The sequence below is a fragment of the Lipophrys pholis genome (assembly GCF_963383615.2).
Source record: "Lipophrys pholis genome assembly, chromosome: 2".
NCBI lineage: Eukaryota > Metazoa > Chordata > Actinopteri > Blenniiformes > Blenniidae > Lipophrys > Lipophrys pholis.
The window spans coordinates 18,813,047-18,832,063 of record NC_137636.1 but is presented as its reverse complement, the minus strand read 5'-3'; the positions used below and the strand labels follow the sequence as shown (position 1 = coordinate 18,832,063).

General features: G+C 39.0%; 1 protein-coding gene across 1 annotated transcript; it reads left to right on the top strand.

The window, feature by feature from the left end:
• Positions 1-8,075: 8,075 nt before the first annotated feature.
• On the top strand, positions 8,076-17,539 carry eva1ab (eva-1 homolog A, regulator of programmed cell death b). The gene is made up of 4 exons (XM_080491955.1): positions 8,076-8,793; positions 14,268-14,436; positions 15,370-15,726; positions 16,602-17,539. Exons 2-4 carry the CDS (start codon positions 14,334-14,336, stop codon positions 16,712-16,714), a joined length of 573 nt encoding a protein of 190 aa, XP_080348081.1. The 5' UTR covers positions 8,076-8,793; positions 14,268-14,333; the 3' UTR covers positions 16,715-17,539.
• Positions 17,540-19,017: the final 1,478 nt, after the last annotated feature.

Below are 19,017 nucleotides of genomic sequence, written 5' to 3'. Positions count from 1 at the left end.
GTATTTAAAAAAAAAACAAAGGCTTTCTCACGTATTTCTATACAAATATAACCCAAAACAGTTTTGATAATAAAGTTTGATCTATTCTTATTCAATCTAAATATATTTAACAATAAAAATAAAGCAATTGAAACAATATTTTCATCAATTTCCCAACACAGTCCCCTCCGCCCACAATCACTGGACCTCTGGTACACTTATACAGCACGTTTTCAAACATATCAAGAATTGAATTTCCAATTCCGATAATTTGACTCTTGGGGGGGAAAAAAGGGAAAGGGTATGATCTTATGAAAAAATTTATTTTGAGAAACAATATTTGTTTTTCACAATTCATAAGCTAAATCTATTAAGTAGGAAACAAAAATGTATTTCAATGTTTAAATTATTCCAAAAATATTTGGAGGAATCTGTTTGATTTATATTAAAGCTTAAATGAACACTGTTTTTAGATGCTCTTGAGTTTAGAAAAGTAAAATAAAAAGTATAATTCTCGAAAGTATAACATGATTTTAAAACAAATTTAGACAAATCTCATGTTGTAGCGTCTTTTTCCTGGAAGATTTTCTAAAGATTCCACTGGTTTGTGTGGATGTCCAGTCACAGATTAAGTGGCGTTCAGTGTGGAGTTGTCGGTGCGCACCAATAGCTCTCATTAAGTCCTTCTTCACTCTCCACTGGCTCTGGGGCCACAGGAGCAGCAGTCATTACATAACCACACTGAGTGACTCTACCAAGTCTGACAGAAACACACACAGCTGCGTTACTGAGTCGGCAAAGTCAGCTGAGCTCAGCCTGCTGTGGCTGAGTGCTGCAGTGGTAGTAATGGACTTAATGCAGCAGGGTGCTGCTGATGTGACGATAACTGATGCAACTTGTATCCTTTACACTTGATTTAGAAAAAAATAAAGTGTCACAGATGGAGCAGAACCACAGATCCTGACCATGAGGGAAAGAGTTCACATAATTCTTTGAGATCGTCTTCTCACGGAACGCTGCTGATCTTTTTTAGCCAGTGACACATTTACAGTGAAATCACAATTTCTTTACAGAGTCTATGTTAAAGACGTTCACTGTAGTTTTTCTTTTAGATTGAAAATGTAAGTTTGTGTTTGAATTAATGCGTGTAAAGTTAAAAAAAAAAAAAAAAAAGATTTGAGCAAAAAGGTACAAGTACATCCTAAAAATGCAATTTTAACAGAAAGCTTTAATAAAAAAAAAGATATAAAAACCATTTTCTTGTGAGATTTAAATTTTTACTTCAGACTTTCTTGCATCCTAAAAATGCATCCAAATATTTGACTTTGAGGTTTACTTGGCTCCCTAAAACTGCTGAGAGATATGAAATCATATCTGCCACAGTGATTTTATTGAGGCAAATGTTGGCAGGACTGTTGCTTCTCAGGCCACAGTAATCCTGCTACCTTCAGTTTAGACACTTTTTTTTTTTTTATTATACATTATTCATGAATTATTTGATACTGATGCTGCTTCGCGGTCTGTGGCTTCATGGATCTCCCAGCACAGATTTCACTGTTTTCATGTCTACCATGCTCGGTAGAAACCATGTGATCCACTGTGAAAACATTACATTTGTTGTCTTATTTCGTAAGATTTATTTAGATTTTTTTTTTTAACATTTTGAAAGGGCATCACCTGCTTTGGTTGAAAACCACTAAAAATCCTTAAGATTCTATTGAATGTCATGTAAAAAAATGTCAGTTGCCAACATTTCCTTTAATTAATGGGAACTTGAAATATAAAGAACAAAGATGCTGTTTGTGAATTAATATTCCCAAATATTGCAACAAAATCAGTTGAAGTAAAATGTGTTGCCTCCAAAACAAATTCAGTCTGAAATTATTCCAAACATAAAAAGGCATAAAGTGAAGTGCATGGCGCTGTATAAACTGATGCTCTGTTGTGCACTTGTTACTGTAAAACCAAATTTTCAAAGTTTTCTGCTACAGCCCTGAAACTTCCCAATTAATGTACCTGACACTTTTCCTCTGTTTTGTTAAGCTTTGTAACGTCTTTCAGGTCATTTACATCTTCCAACTCTCTGTGTTCAGTCTCTGTTCAGTCCAGTGAAGCATTTTTCAGAATAAAACAACATGAACAGCATGTTTTTTTAAATTAAATTGTTAAACACAAACTACTGTCCAGTCCGAGGCTTGAACAGAGGTAGGATTATTAGATTGTATGGGGAGGTATTTCTGAAGGTTGTCTGTAAAACAGTGAAAGGAGGTATTCCTAAAAATAAATAAAGAAGCATATATAATGAAAAAAAAGAATGTGGCCCAGGATAGAGCTCTGCTCTTAGAGATCTTAGAACAGATAAACTTGCAACTGTACTGGCCTTATTGAAGAGAAAAACTCCTTACCAGTTGATAGGAGGTGAATCATTTAAGTACTTTATCTCTAATACCACACTGAACTCATGAAGAGATGAAAGAATAGTAAAACTGTGTTCTCATCAGATAATCCTACATATTTGGGGTGTCTGTGGTCAGACAACAGGTAGAGACATTAAAAGAGGGGAAAGGAAGGAGAGAAACAGGTGGAGGCGGTGTGTGCGTGAGATAAAGTATGAAGAAAAAGTGCTTTAAAGCAGAAGAAGAGAGCAGTTTAGAGATGACAGAGAAAAACAGACAGAGGGACTAAACACATATGGAGACACAGAAAGAAAGTATGGAGTGAGAGTGACATGTGCATAGAGGATGAGTCTGAGAGGCCCTCAGCTCCACTTGACTTAGTCATGGGAATGATTTGATTATCACCACATGAGCTGCTGTCTTATGTAACACACATACAAGAAGAAAAAAAAACAAAACTGAAAAATAATGAGGGGGCTGTGTGCTGGCCAAAAACCTACTTGTAGTAAAGGTGGCCTGTAGCGACAGAGAGAGGAGAGAGTAACAGATGAAGTCCACATCAGAGAAAACCCGCGGAGACAGGTCTGTGCCTGTTACACATCCGAGCAAAAATAATCCCCAAACACCTCTGTATCCATGTCAGCACGCTTTTACCGCAGCGGGCAAACAGTCCTTTGCTAAAAGGAGTCCGATTCTTTACCTGTCGCTGCGGCAGCTGTGGAGCTGTTTCCCTCTGTCTTTCTCCCTGAGCTGCAGGGAGCATCAGTATTAGCCTACCTCTAAAATACATGTGACATATTCAGATTGCTAAACAAACAGAGGCTTACTTTTAGAACAACTGCTTGCGCGTTGGTAGTTTATCTCTTGTTTTATTACTAATTATTTAAAAAAATCAATTTGATTCAAGAAGAGTTGGCGTTCCAAATGCATTTATCTCCATTGCAGGAGTGTGTGCAGTGGAACATTTGAGGGTTGAGCCTGCAGGACTTAATAAAGACTGACCATCTGATGTAACCTCAACAGACCTGCCTGAATGAATCAGTTATTAGACTGATCCTGATCCACTGATAAACTCTTGTACCTGAACACTAATAAAACAGACTCCTTCAATAATGACAGTTAACAGTAATGCATTCGTTTTGATTTAATAACTATGGAAATAACCACACAGGACCAACAATCGCATGTACTTCCTTCCTCTCTCTCCTCCCCCTTCTCTCTGCTGCAACCAGTATCCTTTGTTCTTCACAGCTTTTCAGGATATTTAACTAAAAACATCTGTTCCTCTGTGTCTCTGGGCTCCAGATGATGATGATGGATATGAAGAGAGTTTTTCATGTGTATTTGTTTAGGTCATGGAAAATGGTTTAATCCTGAATTATCAACACAGACACACGTGCAGTTCTATGATTGGATCCAATGTCACTTGCAAAATTTACATTTTAGACGTTTTACTTGATTCATCACCTAAACATTAATCCATATCACACGCATCTTCAAAGTAGACTCGACGAAACACTGTTTAGAAACTTAATAGATATCATGATGTCATGTTTGTTCATCAGAATAAACCTCCATACTGCTTTAGAAGCATGTTTCTTATTGTCCAAACTCATGTTCATCTGCAGCTGGAAATAGTTCCAAACAAGTTTTCTACTTGTTATTGGTTAAAAAAAGCTGTTTCCTGAAACAAACGAGATCTTTCTGAAAGTTACATTACAAATTTTGGACCATTTATTCATAGAAGTGTATCCTCTAAGTGCCACTGCACGTTTTGGTGAAATGCCGCAGGCCACTGAACATGTGAAGCAGAGCACCATGGGACATCCATGGCTCAAATTAAATCATTTTGGTGGAGTGTAAATGTTGAATACTTTCATCCAATGAAGCTGACCCTGTTTTATTTTGCTGATGGACCTGTCCTTTGAGAGAATTGCCTGCTCTGACCCGAGGCTTCACCCTGCACTATAAATAATGAATTGAAATACCAGTGGAGTAAAAGACTGTTGTGCAAGCCCAGCACTCCCACTTGGCACCTGAAACTCATTGGTCCTGTCCCCCACTGTTTCAGAGATGACTGACAACAATTCCTCACAGAACATGCTGCACGGAGTCAAGAGAGTTAATATTTCATCACTCGGAGCAGGAGGTGCAGAACCAGATGCATTATGGATGGTAAGTGTGTTGTGTATTCTAGATGTAGATCATTTATATATACACCATTTATACACACACACACACACACACACACACACACACACACACACACACACACACACACACACACACACACACACACACACACACACACACATGCACTGTATTATTTAACAACTAATGAGGTTAACAAGGTGACAAAGGGTAGTGGAAGTGTCTGTGATTTGGTGTCTTAATCACCTTTGGCTCTTGCTTTGCTTAACACATTGTTTCTTTTCTCGCAATCGTAAATTTAAATAAGATTAATCTGCTTTGTCGTTGTCCCAGTGCATTTGTGGTTTGATTGATCAATATCTAGTGATGTATCACTATCTTTCTAACCTTTTTAAAGACCACACTTTGAAGATATAAATGTCCTCTTTCCAACCTTGCTTGAAATCCAGGGGCTAATAAAATCCTAGCAACCGTCAAGCAGTTACTGTAATGCTCTCTCTCCAGCAACAGGAGAACAGAAAATGTGCTGAGATTTCAGAATGTGCATCGCAAACCACATCTAATATCACAATTCTTTTGAGTGTTATTAACTGTTGCCTCATCTATTGGAGCATCTTTACACATTAAATAAATTGGAAAGGTTTCCCTGTGGTGATACAAAGGTGAAACACACACACGCACACACACACACACACACACACACACACACACACACACACACACACACACACACACACACACACACACACACACACACACGTCCATCGATCCCTCCATCTCCTATTCCATTTATTCCCGTTCAGGGTCGTAGGGTGCCGGGGCCAATCCCGGCTAAGTGTGGACAAGGGCAGGAAAACACTCTGAACAGGTTGCCAGTCCATCACAGATGAAACACAGAGAGACACAACCTCTCACACACACTCACATTCACGCCTACGGGCACTTTTAGTGTCACGAATGGACCTCACATGCATGTTTTTCTTTGTGTGTGTGTGTGTGTGTGTGTGTGTGTGTGTGTGTGTGTGTGTGTGTGTGTGTGTGTGTGTGTGTGTGTGTGTTATTTTAAGCATCAATAATTTTAGGATCAATATTTTACTCACCTCTTTAACTTTTGTCGTGGCTGCAACAAAGGGAGAATAATGTGTGAAACCAAACACACGTAAGGTGCATTTCGTGATTTTGTGCCACCAAGAGTACAATACAGTAGATGGAACAAAAATCGAGCAAATCCAAAAGTACGATTCCTCCAAAATATTGCAAAATACCATTAAAGTGGTCAAGATTGAAGGGAAAATATGTGATTTTTTTAGTGAAATATTGGCTCAGAGCATCAGTTTGGCATTAACTGTTTTTGAAGTTTGGTAACTTGCTTGTGAGCTGGATAAATTTGTTGTAGATAAATTGCAAACACTTGCTGTTCATGTAGACAGCACCCCTTTGTGGAGCGTTATCCATTGTATTTGTTAGTCTGTGTAAACTTGTATAGTACAACTAAACAGACTCCACCAGCACGTCACAAAATTGTATTTGAGATGATATAATGATTACCTTTTTGTTATTTCAGACCAAATCGATGTGTATATCCAGTATAAACAAAAATGATGCGTACTTTGAGGAGTCATTTATTAGGTGGGGGTGGACCTACTACTTGGTATCTCTGAGACTCAATTCATATTTTGAAAGGTCTATAAATTCGCTGTAGACATGTTTTCACCATGAGTTGTGCCAATACTGATATGGTGGTAAATATCAATAACACAAAGCTATTAACACTCATTAGCTGAGCTGTAGCTCATCTTTAATGACCACGCTAAAATGCTAAACTAAAAGTGTTTTCATTTAATTTCATTTGCCTTTATCCACAGGAGGAGCTTCGCAGGGCCAAGAGCTCCAGCAAACTGCAGCATAGCTTCCAGGTGAGGTGTGTGCAGGAAAGGGATTAAGCAAAAACTACTCACAGTGCAGTGATTAAAAGGGTGCGTTGGACAAGTGCTGAAGTGGGAGGAGTGTTTCACATCAACAGAGGATTGAAGGTGAGATCTTTGACATGCACAGGCTTAATTTATATAATCATAATTCCCTACTTTTTTTTTCTTTTAAAGAGAAATCTTTTTCCGTTGATGTGTTTGCAGGACGTCTGCTTGTGAAAAGGTATAATTCAGGTTTTAATCCACCCTGAGTTCAGCTTTATAAAGCTTTCATCTCGCCTGTGGAGGCATTAGCATTTCATATGGGTGTAAAGTGTTGATTTTGATATACATTATTGTTGTTGTATCTATTTTGTTTTTATATTTTATAGACCTGTTATTGTGTCTTTAACTTATCTAACCAGGTCTCTTGCATTGTCTAGTTTCACAGACATCCCACAGTTTTTATTAGTCACAGCATACAGGACTAAAGGCTGTACCATATACTCTTCCTAAAAGCAAAGTTTGTTACCAAGCAGTTTTAGGAACACCTTTGCAAGTGCTTTTTTTTTTCTTCTTCTTCCTTTCGTTTTTACCTGTTGAGAGCCGGTGTCCTGAATAACTCCGTCTGCCTCCGACCACGAGCTGCAAGGTTCTTCAGGCATTTACTCTTGCATAACATCAGCACAAAAATAACCTGCTAGGATGACAGGTTGGCTGATAAAAGTTTTATAAACTGCATCTAATATAAAGTTATTTTTAGAAAAGTGCTCATTTAGTTTTCAGTCATAAAATCTAATCAAGCACAGGCTCCTCACACAGACAATCACTGTCACACAATATAATCAACCATATGGAATAGACGAGATAGTGAGAGGAGGAATTAATTTCCTTTCTAAACACAAGTTAATTAACTTCTTCTTTTGATCGGAGGGATGTTTTGTTGTAATTTTTTCAGGGCAGACAGGCTGGTTATTGTGACTTCGCCTTCTCTGTATCATTGCAGCTGGTTGCTTAGAACACTGTGGAGATTGCAGACAAGATGAAAGTGTGGGAGACGAAGAAGAAGCTGTCAGGGTTTGGTTCTCCTTTGTCATAACATTGATATTTAAGAGGCAAACATAATGATCATCCTTATTGGCATACCTGCAACCAGATCCCTGGCCTTTATTATTAGTCTTAAAATCATTCTCAAAGAAAGAGGGAATTTGAAATCACAGCTTGTCATCAGTTTCAGTGTTCTAAAGAATTATCCATCCTCTACAGCTTGATCCAACTTATGGTCCTATAGGCTGGAGCCAAACCCAGCTGAATAAACACCCTGGACGGGTCAGGTGTCCATCACTGGGCAAAGAAAAGAGACTGACAATCACACCAACTCACATTCACTCTTAAGGACAATTTAGCAATTGGCACATTCACAGAAAGAGAACATGCAAACTCCACATTGAAAAAACACCAAGCCCAGACTTAATCCAGGAATGTTCCCATTGTGAGTGGAGAATGTTAATCACTGATGTTTTTCATATATGGTGGATATACATGTCTGCACTTGTGTTTTTTAACCTTGCATATTCCACGTTGCTCTCACAGTGTCCCTCCCTCTTCTCCTCCTTCAGTATTTCTCCTCCCTCTGCTAATCACTCCTCATAAAAGTCACTCAGCAGACGTGTGCGAAGAGGCAGCTGCTCTGCATTTACATCCTGTGCATGTGTGTGATGGCGTGTTAGTGTGAGGGAGGGCAAGCCAAAAAATGAGAGAGAGAGAGAGAGAGAGAGAGAGAGAGAGAGAGAGAGAGAGAGAGAGAGAGAGAGAGAGGAGGGGATGCAGCGGTTGGGCAGGCAGAGCGAGAGAGAGGAGGAGGGAGATTCAGCCGGACCTGCCTGGGTCTTTCATGTCACTTTGGTGCCCTCAGGAGCTGACCTCCGTCTCCCTGTCTGGAAAATAACCTGGAACAACTAAAATGGAATATTGTAAAGCAGCACTGTGGAAAACAGTCGCCACGCACCTCCTCCTGCTGCTCCTGCATCACCGGCAGAAGAACTGAGGAGGAAAAGGAGAATGAGTGATAGTTTTCATTGGAATCTACAAAAGAAAGTGAAGAGGAGCCGGAGGCTTGTGGGCCTGTCTGACAACAGTGGGAGGACAAAGGAGATTTATACATATAATTGTGCTGTTAGTGTTCTTTTTTTCTTTTCTTTGAGGGAAAGGCAAAGAGTCGTGAGGAGATAATAGGAGAGCAGGAGAAAGGGGGAGGAGAGAGTGGTGTGCAGAGGATAAAGGAGTAAAGAAGAACAAGCAAGTGGTACAAGAGGAGAGGAGTAAATGCACTCCAGATGGGAGCTTGGCTTTAATACAATGTAAGTACGGAGGTTTTGTTTGCGTGTGTTGAGAGGTGCACATGATGCCGCTGCTGTCTCTGCTGCTCAGCGTGACGTCTGTGATGTGAAGTGCAGCATGTTTTCTGCTCCTTCTCTCCTGTGTTACTTTGTTTCCTTCCACGCGCTGGCTTTCCGTTTCTCCCCTCAGCTGTTGTGACTTCTTTCCTCTAATTCTGTGTCCTCTTCCATTTTGTTCTATTCCTGCATCCACAGTCTCTCCCGTCGCTGTGCAGGTCATGTTAGACAGTAATGGTGAGGCAGGAAAGGGAAAGGCCAGTGTCACTTTGGATTAACATGAGCAGGCACACGCACATGGAGAAATACGCTGAGTGTGATGAGTGTGACGTGGAGGAGAGAGGTGTGAAAAGAGAGCCTCTGCAAGGTGCCACCAGAGTGCGTCTGCAGAAAAACATCCCAAATATTTACAAGAACTGCATCGTTTTCTTAAACTGCATCAAGAAAAAACAAAGAGCCACTGTATCACATCTGAATTTGGCCAGAGTGCTCTGACACAGTGAGAGAAAGATCAGCGTCCATTCGAAAACACAGGAGGATGTGAAAATAGTTTTTCTTTTTTTTTCTAGATTTTGACATGTTGAATCTAGACTCTGTTCATTCAGAAACATTTACATCAAAATGTAAGACCATAGGTTGTGTCAAACCAAACCTCTTCTTGTGCCAAAGCTGGACGATGGGGACCTGGCGGGCCTGCAGGCATATTTTCATTGTGCTTCAGTACTCTGATTCAAATGAACAGGTCAAAATCCCACTTGAGCAGAGATTATTACCAGAGCATCGATTGTAATCAAAGATGTTGAAGCTGAGAAAGCTCTAAAGCATTCACAGCAGACATTTCCACAGACCAGCATCAGAGAACACTGATAACTTAATGTTTGTTTATTGGCTATTTTATCAGACTGATAAAATTCTATACAGCCAGTCACTGCCAAAAATAACTTAAACCATGTTAAATGAGAGTTTTCAAAACACTCTCAGTATATTTGGTATATCAGAACCCAGTAGCTCTTACTCTGACAATAATTTAGCCTCTGGGAAGCGATGACCGATATTTCGGATGTCCTGGTGAAGCCAGTGAATAACTGGACAGAGGGTGACACATATCTGGGTCATCCTCTTCCAAGAGCTGGACATTGTTCAGGCCCAAACATTTCACTTGTCAGCTTGGATACCTAGAATTACATAAAGTCAATTTAATTTAATCAAAATATATCCGATTTTTAGATAGATAGATAGATAGATAGATAGATAGATAGATGGATAGGTATTTGTTGTCAGACGCTCTGTGTAAGGAGCTCCTGTGGTCTAGACTGTTGCAGTATGACTTGGCTGCAGGCAAAGTGTATCATGCCAAAGTCATTACATAACTGTGGTGCTGAGCCGCCTGATAGTAAGTCATGATGTGACTTTCCACTACGTTTACCTGCTGTGACACTGACGTTCATCTGCTCTCTCGTTCTTGAGCTGCCCACCTCCTTCCAGCAGTTACAGCGAGCCTCTCACATTATGAACCTGAAGAGACTCAAACCTGACTCTGTTTTTAAAGACACATCGCATTAGTCATGAAGCGGTAAATTACAAATTGTGCTATTAATATCCTAAAGTCTAACTTATACATGGTGGCCCAATGACATCCTTGTTGCTCTGACACACAGTGGCCCAAACTGTCAAATCCAACATACAGAGAGAGGAAGTAAGTGGGAGGGAGGGAGAAAGAAGGGCAGTGCTGTCCTGCAGCGTTTACACGCGACATCACAAAACCACCCTGACAGTTCGTGAATTTAGTAGTGCTCCGAGGTTGTTTTGTGTTTGGTTGTGTTGTGTTGCACAGCAATGTCATGCACTGTGTTGTTGTGTTGTTTCTTCCTACACTTTGCTGTGATGACTCACTGCTGTGTGATTGTTTAGTAAGATATTTACAGGCCTGAGGTGTATTTTATGCAAATGAATAACAAAGAGTGCGGGGAACAAATGCTTCTTGTCAAGTACATATTTCCAGAATAAAGGACAGATTAAAAAAAAAGGAGTTTTCAGATTATACCAACAGGTCAAGAGAACTGCACTTTTTTCAAAATCACCAATTTGGGTTTCTTTGAGAGCTGTGTTCATTTAAATTTTTTCCCAGACTTAAATCTATGACTTACTGATTCCAAAACAAGGGATTCTCACCTTTTGTATCTTTTAACGGGCTTAAACTTTAATGTTCAAAGATCTCAACTGTTGAACATATTTGAAGAGTTCCCTCACTACTTCTTCATCTTTTGGCTGCTCCCTTCAGCCACAGCAGACCATCTGCCTCCTTCTCTGTGTTACATCAACTACTGTATCTCCATGTCTTCCTTCACCATCAGTGAACATTCTAGGTTCTTCCTCTTCTCCTCCTGCTTGGTTGCTCCATCTCCAAAATATCCACTATCTCTCAGCACATATCCAAACCATCTCAATCTGGCCTCTTTAGTTTTTTTTTTATACTGCACAACCAACCATGTGGAGTCCAGTAAACAATATTATCATCTTCATCTCTGCCTCCTCCAGCTCAGCCTCCTGTCTTTGAGACACTGCCCCTGAGTCCAAATGAAACATAATAGCCGGTCTCACTGCTGTGACAATATCTCTCCACCGTCACTGCTCACGTCTTCTCCTTTCCACCCGCCGTGTTAAAGGTTTTTTTAAAAAATAAATAAATTTATGTGTCCTTTTAACCCTTCTTCACGACATTTATTCATGTTTACGTCTACAGAGTTGGTGTAAGGGATTCAACTTCATGAATCATTCAGAAAGCAGTTCAATAACATAAGTTTTGCCAAAGAAACTTGTCAGCGTAATAAGAGAGCCCTGCTTCTGGCAGTTTAGATGTAAAATGTCACTTGTGTTCTGATACTGCTTCATTTAATTCTTCCAATTTTACAGATAAAGAGAATGAAAGTAACTTAGTGCATACATTTTCATTCATCATAGAAAATGCTTTAAATGGACCGTTGATGTTTGCAGGCTTTACTGTGGGCAAGTTCAATAAATGATGATAATATAACGTCTTATCTTACACGTTTACATAACACTGTAACTACAGAAATTGTTAATTGACCTAATCTCCTCAAGAAAGGCTGGCTTATACCAGCTCAAACAGCTCATTTTGGAGCAGTGTGGCTCACTGACTTGAATCACATTGCATATCATGTATTTTCTTCATTAATCTGCATTACACACTCACAAATTAAACAATCTTTTTTTTTTTTTTTTTTAACAATTTACCAAATTTGTTCTAAGCCCTCAATGTTTAAGTTTGAAGTGTTGGTGCTTGTATGCAATAAATAACATGTGGAAATAACAGAATTAAATCAGTCTTATGTAGCAGAAGTATCTTAATAATAATCTTGTGATGATCAGATTCATGTAAAGAAGTCTTTAACCCTAAATTTCTAATCATAAACTCACACTCAGACCTTTTCCAGTCATTTCACACAATACAAAATTGAAATTCTGCTCATCAGCACATAAGTGTCGACCAAATATACAAAAGTGTGTTTTAAATTAAAAGCAGTCTGTGGTGTTGGCATAAAAAAATTATAAAACATAAATCTTTCATCCTACCTCCTGAGCAGTTTGAGCCACTTCCTGTGTGTCCCTGAACCAACCACACATCATTGACTCACTGATGTTATGTCCATCAGTTGTACATCAATATTACAATTGTTCGATATGGACACGTGCGCTATGGACGTGTTCAAGGATTTAATGATGTGACGTCGATGGAGGAATCTATTAGAACACCACAGCAGCTGATGCAAACACAATACATGGATGGCTGTATCGACACAGACAGAACTAAATTTGAAAATTTAAAGACGATCACATTTATTTGGTGCGTCTCAAGACCAATAGATTAAAAAACAACATTGTCTTAGTCCTGGGTTGTTTATTTAGGAGCTGAACAAGTGGGCTTTGATGACACTGCTTAAATTGTTTTTGCTTGAGATAATTTTTGGAACTTTCTGTCCACAGCAGATAGCTGATTAGAAACTGACTAAAAGCAACAGATCATGTCTGAAACATCTATTTGTTGCCATCTAGTGGTTGAGTAAAACTTGCTGAATTCAGAAATCAGACAACATACTACACTGATTTGCCCTTTCCACATTAATCCATAGATTCTTGTTTAGAAAACATCATAGAGAATCTGTGAAACTTATTTCCTTTAAAGTAAAGCTGCAAAGTAGTTTATATTGTATATGTTTTGTCAACTTGTTTTAATATGATGACAAATTTCTCAATAATAGGCAATTGGGCCCTATATTGCATAGATCTTTTCTAGTTTTTTTTTTCTAGGTATTACTGACATTGTGGGGACTTTTATTTGTTTCTGCAGTTGCCGTATGTAGACGTGTCTTCTTTATGAGGACAGCAAGCACGCTCTTGTAACATGAAAAACTGTCCGTTTTCAGGTGAAGACATGTTTTAAGGAATGTGTAAGGTGTACACTGATATGTCGGTTATGTGTATAATATTAGTCATTGTCAGTGTCAGACAAAAGCTCAGAAGAAGTTTGTATCACAACAAATAAAAATGTGTGAATAGTTGGTTTACTGCTATGCGAATATTATAGCTGCACAGGTGTATGAATGTCCCGATGTTATTTCCCCTCCATAAACTGCTGAAGGAAAGCAGTTCAGACATGTTGATAGTGACAGTGCAATTTGGGAGACATATAGATGAATGCATAGATGCCATAGTTTCTAAACTACTTTGTGATTAAATCCAACTTGTTGAATGGCAGCTTAATTATATAAACCTGTGTCTATAAAACATGTTTTGGTTTTGGACAAATACAAAACACAGTTATTAAGTTTATATGTGTATTTTCAAGCTGACAGGGGAGAGTGTGTATCATTTAAATGAGAGCTCACATAAATAACTTTGTGAATGGCGAAACTAAACCAAATATCCTACGCTACAAAATAATGCAGACCCAAGCTGCAGTGGTGTGGTGGTTAACACCCTTGCCTCATTGCGAAAATGTCATGGGTTTGAGTCCCAACTCATGTTTGGAGATTGCATTTCCTCCCTGTGTGTGTGTATGGGTTCACTATGTATGTACGTTATGTATACCAACATGTTCAGAGACTCAGAGGTGACCTGTCTGCTGAAGGATTCAAACCTGCTAACTTCCAACCCAAAGTCTGCTTCTCCACTGCCCCAAACACAAATGGATGATGGATAGATGAACACAGAGCCGAGCAGGGTTTTTGATCCTATCACACATCCCCATCATTACAACAGTTCTACTGTGGTGTAACTGTTTATGTTTTTGGTGTAAATCTACAAGTCGAAGTTGAAAGTGTAAAAAGTCTGATTCTTTTTGCATTTTTCTCAACTTTCTCTTGGCTGGTTTGTTATTTATTGTCTTATTCTCTCTTTTGCATTCATCCAATCTACAGCACAGTCAGGAGCAGCTGACCTGACCTCTGGAGGAGATTCCAGTAATCACAGCTCAGTGTGAAACCATGACCTCACCAACCACAGGAAGCCCTAATATGGAGGTGAAGGTGGGCTCTCAGGAGATGGCGCTGCTTAGCAATATACTGGCAGCTTACACCTTCATTGCAGGTAAAAAATTGTTTAGAGAACATTAGACTGTGACCTTTTGGGTTAAATTCAATGCTAGAAACAACTCTTCAAAAAGTATGAAATGAATAACGCTGTTATGACCACTGAAGTTTCCTTAAACTTTGTTACTTGTTGTTTTTGTCATATATTAAAAGAGCTGCAGAGCCACTATGATCCTATGTTTCTTTTTTTCTGGGTGTCTGAACAGTTATTATTTCACTAAACTTCAGTTTACTGAAGGAGAAAAGCCTCAATATTCCTAAATGACCTCAGTGACAAAATGAGAGATCTCTAAATTATAAGTAACATAAACATAATGGTGTTTTCACAGTAACTCTGTATTACACCTCCATTATCTTCCCTTTCTAAGTGCTATCCTCTGATCTCAGCATGTTGGTCATTCATCTTAGCTTTTTTTGGTGCTGTCTCTTCTTGAATGACTTTCTTATATAACATTATGATTATGGAGTCTAGGTGTCTCGTCTCGTTAAAATGAATGAGTGCATCAATCTGCCGATTGACCCACAAGGGGCTGGCAGTTGATGTGTCACTGCAGCACAACAAAAATAGATTGTGGGACACAAAAGTAACTCAAGGGTTCCTTTTCACGTAAAGTGTTACTTTTCTGAGTAAAGAAATAACTGTAATCAAGAAAGTTTTTTTTATCAACTCACGTATTGGCTACATTAAAGAAAGGGCTGTTGACTCTTATGGTGACTTTTGAAATGATTTGCTAAAAAAAAGCACAACAGCAACAAAAGATGTTTGAGGCAGTTCAGGTGTAAAGATCAGAGGGTGACACTCAGCAGAGAAAGGTGAAAGAGTTGAAAACAGCAGAAAGAACCAGGAACACACGAGCTCCTGACCTGTTTAATGACTCTGAATACTTTAATCCCTGTAATTAGCTGTCACTTCCTTTTCTGTCCCTGACAGACCAACCCGAGAGGACAGCATTGGTGTTCCTTGGCGGTGTGTGCGTGGGCCTTCTTGTCACACTGTGTGCCATCGTCTTCCAAATACACTGTCGAGCAGACTGCCACTACGGCAACAGCAACAACTCTCAGCGCCGCCTCAGGAACAGACATCAGCAGCGCCAGCGTCACAGCTGCCCCCATCAGCAAGCGGTGGACAGTAACCCCGACCACACTGCTTTGGTTCCCGCCGGAGGGCGAGGCCCCTCAGGGGAAAGGGAGGCAGAGGAATGGGATGAAACGTCTGATCTGTCAGCACGAAGACGCAGACGCTTCGAGAGAGCTCTGCTGAATGCTTCCATGTTCACGTCAGCTGAGGGTAACTCTCACTCGACACATAGTCCCATGTGAAGGCCAAGGAACTAAATCCAAACATGCTTTACAATGTATGAGAAACTCTATGTTCATCTGAGTTTATGACATGCCTATGGAAGAACTGAACACAGGAAATGTTGTATTCTCCTGTGAGTTGTGTGGCCCGATCCTCAAGTAGTGGATTTTAAAGAGTGGGGTTGACCCCAGGTGGGGGGTCGCCTGACAGCTTCAGGCTTAGGGACGGAGGTAGAGGACCGAATTTATTGACAGTGTAAAGGAGACAAATCAAAATGATAAAACAAGATTTAGTACAAACCACATGTGGCTGTTGCAGGTTTTGTTGAACATTTGAAGACTCCCATTTTAATGTATAAAATAACAATACCAGACTATTGTCAGTGATGGAAAGAATAACTACAAAAAGGATTTTATTCCCCTGCAAAATAATAATTGAAATAACGTTTTCAGAAATGGTCTTTTTTTTTTTTTTGTCTATCAGTGGCATAGTAGTATATATGGGCCAACTGCAACAACTGGACCTCTAACATTTGAAGTAATGAAGACAGGTAAGGTCAGGAGTCAGAAGATGAAGTTTAAAGAACAAAGTTTGAATCGGTCAAGACCTTTGTATAAAATCAAATGTAAATAAACCCAAACCCCCAATATCTATGATGCAGATAGGAGGTAGAATAAAAGCAAATTTTGCTTGTCAGATGTCACATGAAATAATGAACTTCAAACTAAATCTAAATCATCTCTAATTTTTAGTATTTAAGTTTTGTAAATCGTTGTATGAAGTGTCAGGACACATGTCTGTATATGCACTGTAGATTGAGCATTTGAGTCTTGAGTTAAATGAAATTTTTTTGTTTTTGTCAGAGCTGGACCGGGCCCAGAGGCTGGAGGAGCGGGAAAGAATTCTACGAGAGATCTGGATGAACGGACAACCAGACATCAGTACGGTCACTCAAAGCCTCAACAGATACTACTGAGACTGGAGTCTGAGACAGTCCGAGTGAGGGAGGGTGAAAAAATGTGAAGACTAGTGAACAAACACTGTTTGAATTAAACAAGGAACATGAACCGGCACTTCACAGTTTGGATTGCACCAAAGAGACTCCTATCAAGCTGTGAGTGACAGTACTGCTGGGGGCAGATCCTTCCACTGATCAGAAGGACAACAGGCAAGCTGTGACAGCTCAGTCCTCCAATATGAGATGACAATAGCATATCTGGAAGAAGGAAGTCCTAAAAATACAACAAAGAAGCCTATATGTTTTAAATTACCCACACTGCTGTTGTTTCCTGCACATTCTGTAAATACATGCCTGTTGTTGTAATGTTACGGGGGTATTCTGGACTTATCCTTTTTTAACTGGTGCTTTTGAGATGCACAGGAGGGGAGCCCGGAGGACTGCAGCTCCGCAGGTGTTTACACAATATGATGCTGAATTCAAATCATACACTGTGTTTTTGCACTTTTCACAGCTCCCCCTTATTTGTTTGCAAACCTGCTTTAATTCTGAGGTGAGAACTACAAACCTATTCAAATTACGGAGAATAGAAGTTAATCTGAAGAAAACTAAGAGCAGCCTCTGAATTTCATGTATAAATCCTGGTGCTTTTATTAAAATGATTTGATTTGATATGTAGGACGAAAACAGTCCAGTTTGATTTTAGAGTGAACAGGTACTGACTCATATGTAGGTTTTGTTGCACAAGTGTACAAATGACAATCACGTTTGTAAAAATAGTGCTACATTTTAATCTGTGTTTATGAGCTGAAAAAAAATAAACTTACGTTCTTTGTTTTTTTTAATTTTGATGTGTTATTTTTATTACCTTGACAATTTAAAGCATGAACATTATTATCATGATCATGTGGCACATGCACGTACACCGGAACCCAGGACTAACATCTGCACCCTCTACCAAGCGAAGCATTATTGAAAAGGGCCAGTGATGCAGGGCAGTAGTGTTCATAAAATACAGACAGCTTGGGAAACAAAATTTCACATCAAATATTCATCTTTGAGCCGAGAAAACATACAGTATATGACAAAGATCAGAGAAGCACAAGCAGCATCTAAGATGATCATGGAGAACTACTAGAGGCTTTGCTCCCTGGTATCAACTCAAATTGGTAGACAAAAACATGTGCCACCCCCCATTATAACTGGTCTATGGGAACTTTTTCTCCACCTGCTGGCCATAAAATGTCTCTCCATTGTCCATCCTTTCCCATTCATGTGGACCAACACACAGCTTGAAATGGGTAAGTAAATGAGATGGAAAAAAACTATGCAACATCTGAACTGAAGTTTTACTCCATTACAATTAAAAGTAATGTTGTTTAAAAAAAAAAGTTAGAAATACAATTTCCTGAAACTACTTATACATTAAAAAAATGACCTTTGTTTAAAAACACCCTTTTCAGACAAAGGTTACACAGTGGGTAATCGTTGGTAACCTCTGGGACAACCTGTGATTTTAAATGTTGGACTATTTGTTTACATTACATGAATAGGACTGGTTAAATGTAGGTAAGTAATTCCCCAAAGGTTATCAAATAAAGCATGCTTTGTTCTTTTCTTATTTCTTAATGATGCAATTTCTTAAAAGAATACCCATAAAACTACAGTACAGGTTCCAAAAAATATTGTAATGTCAGCATGTGTAAGTCACTATTTCTACCTCTTTACATTTTACCGGTTAAGCAATAAGTGTTAGATACAAGAAAAGAACCAGTACCAGTACAGTACTGATAATCAAGAGATAGAATTTGTGTAGCAGTAGTTCAATTACTTTAACAGACTCTCACCCAAGTATATAGTCTTATATTTTGGGGACAATTATGAAAGTCATAGTAATTCTAATAAAGGCTTACTTCATTCAGAAATTCAGTTTTCTTTGGTGCTACTTTTTTCTTTTAGTATGAACTTGGGCCCTCTCAGAAACCCACTTTGAAAACCACTGAAGTGATATGTTACTGGGAGTGGGGTGAAAATATTTACCAGGAGTGGATGTTCATTTATTTATTCTCCTAGAACGTTCAGAATTACATTAAATTAAAGATAAAACATTTTGAATGTTTAAGATCTAAAACTACGTTTATAATTAGTAGTTTATATACTTTAGTGCGATCTGGCTTTAAGATGGCTTCGTAAAGAACCAGACAATACTTAATAAGTATAAGATGTGGTCTATGAAGTGGTGATTAGATGTTAAAACAAAGTTAAGCGAGGTCGTTCAGGGTCTTCTTTTACCTGCAGCTCGGCTGCTGTAGCTTTAACGG

Coding starts and splice junctions, on each gene's coding strand:
- eva1ab (XM_080491955.1), top strand. CDS start 14,334: ATGACCTCACCAACCACAGGAAGCCCTAATATGGAGGTGAAGGTGGGC. Junction 14,437..15,369: donor AGCTTACACCTTCATTGCAG/GTAAAAAATTGT, acceptor TGTCCCTGACAG/ACCAACCCGAGAGGACAGCA. Junction 15,727..16,601: donor CATGTTCACGTCAGCTGAGG/GTAACTCTCACT, acceptor TGTTTTTGTCAG/AGCTGGACCGGGCCCAGAGG.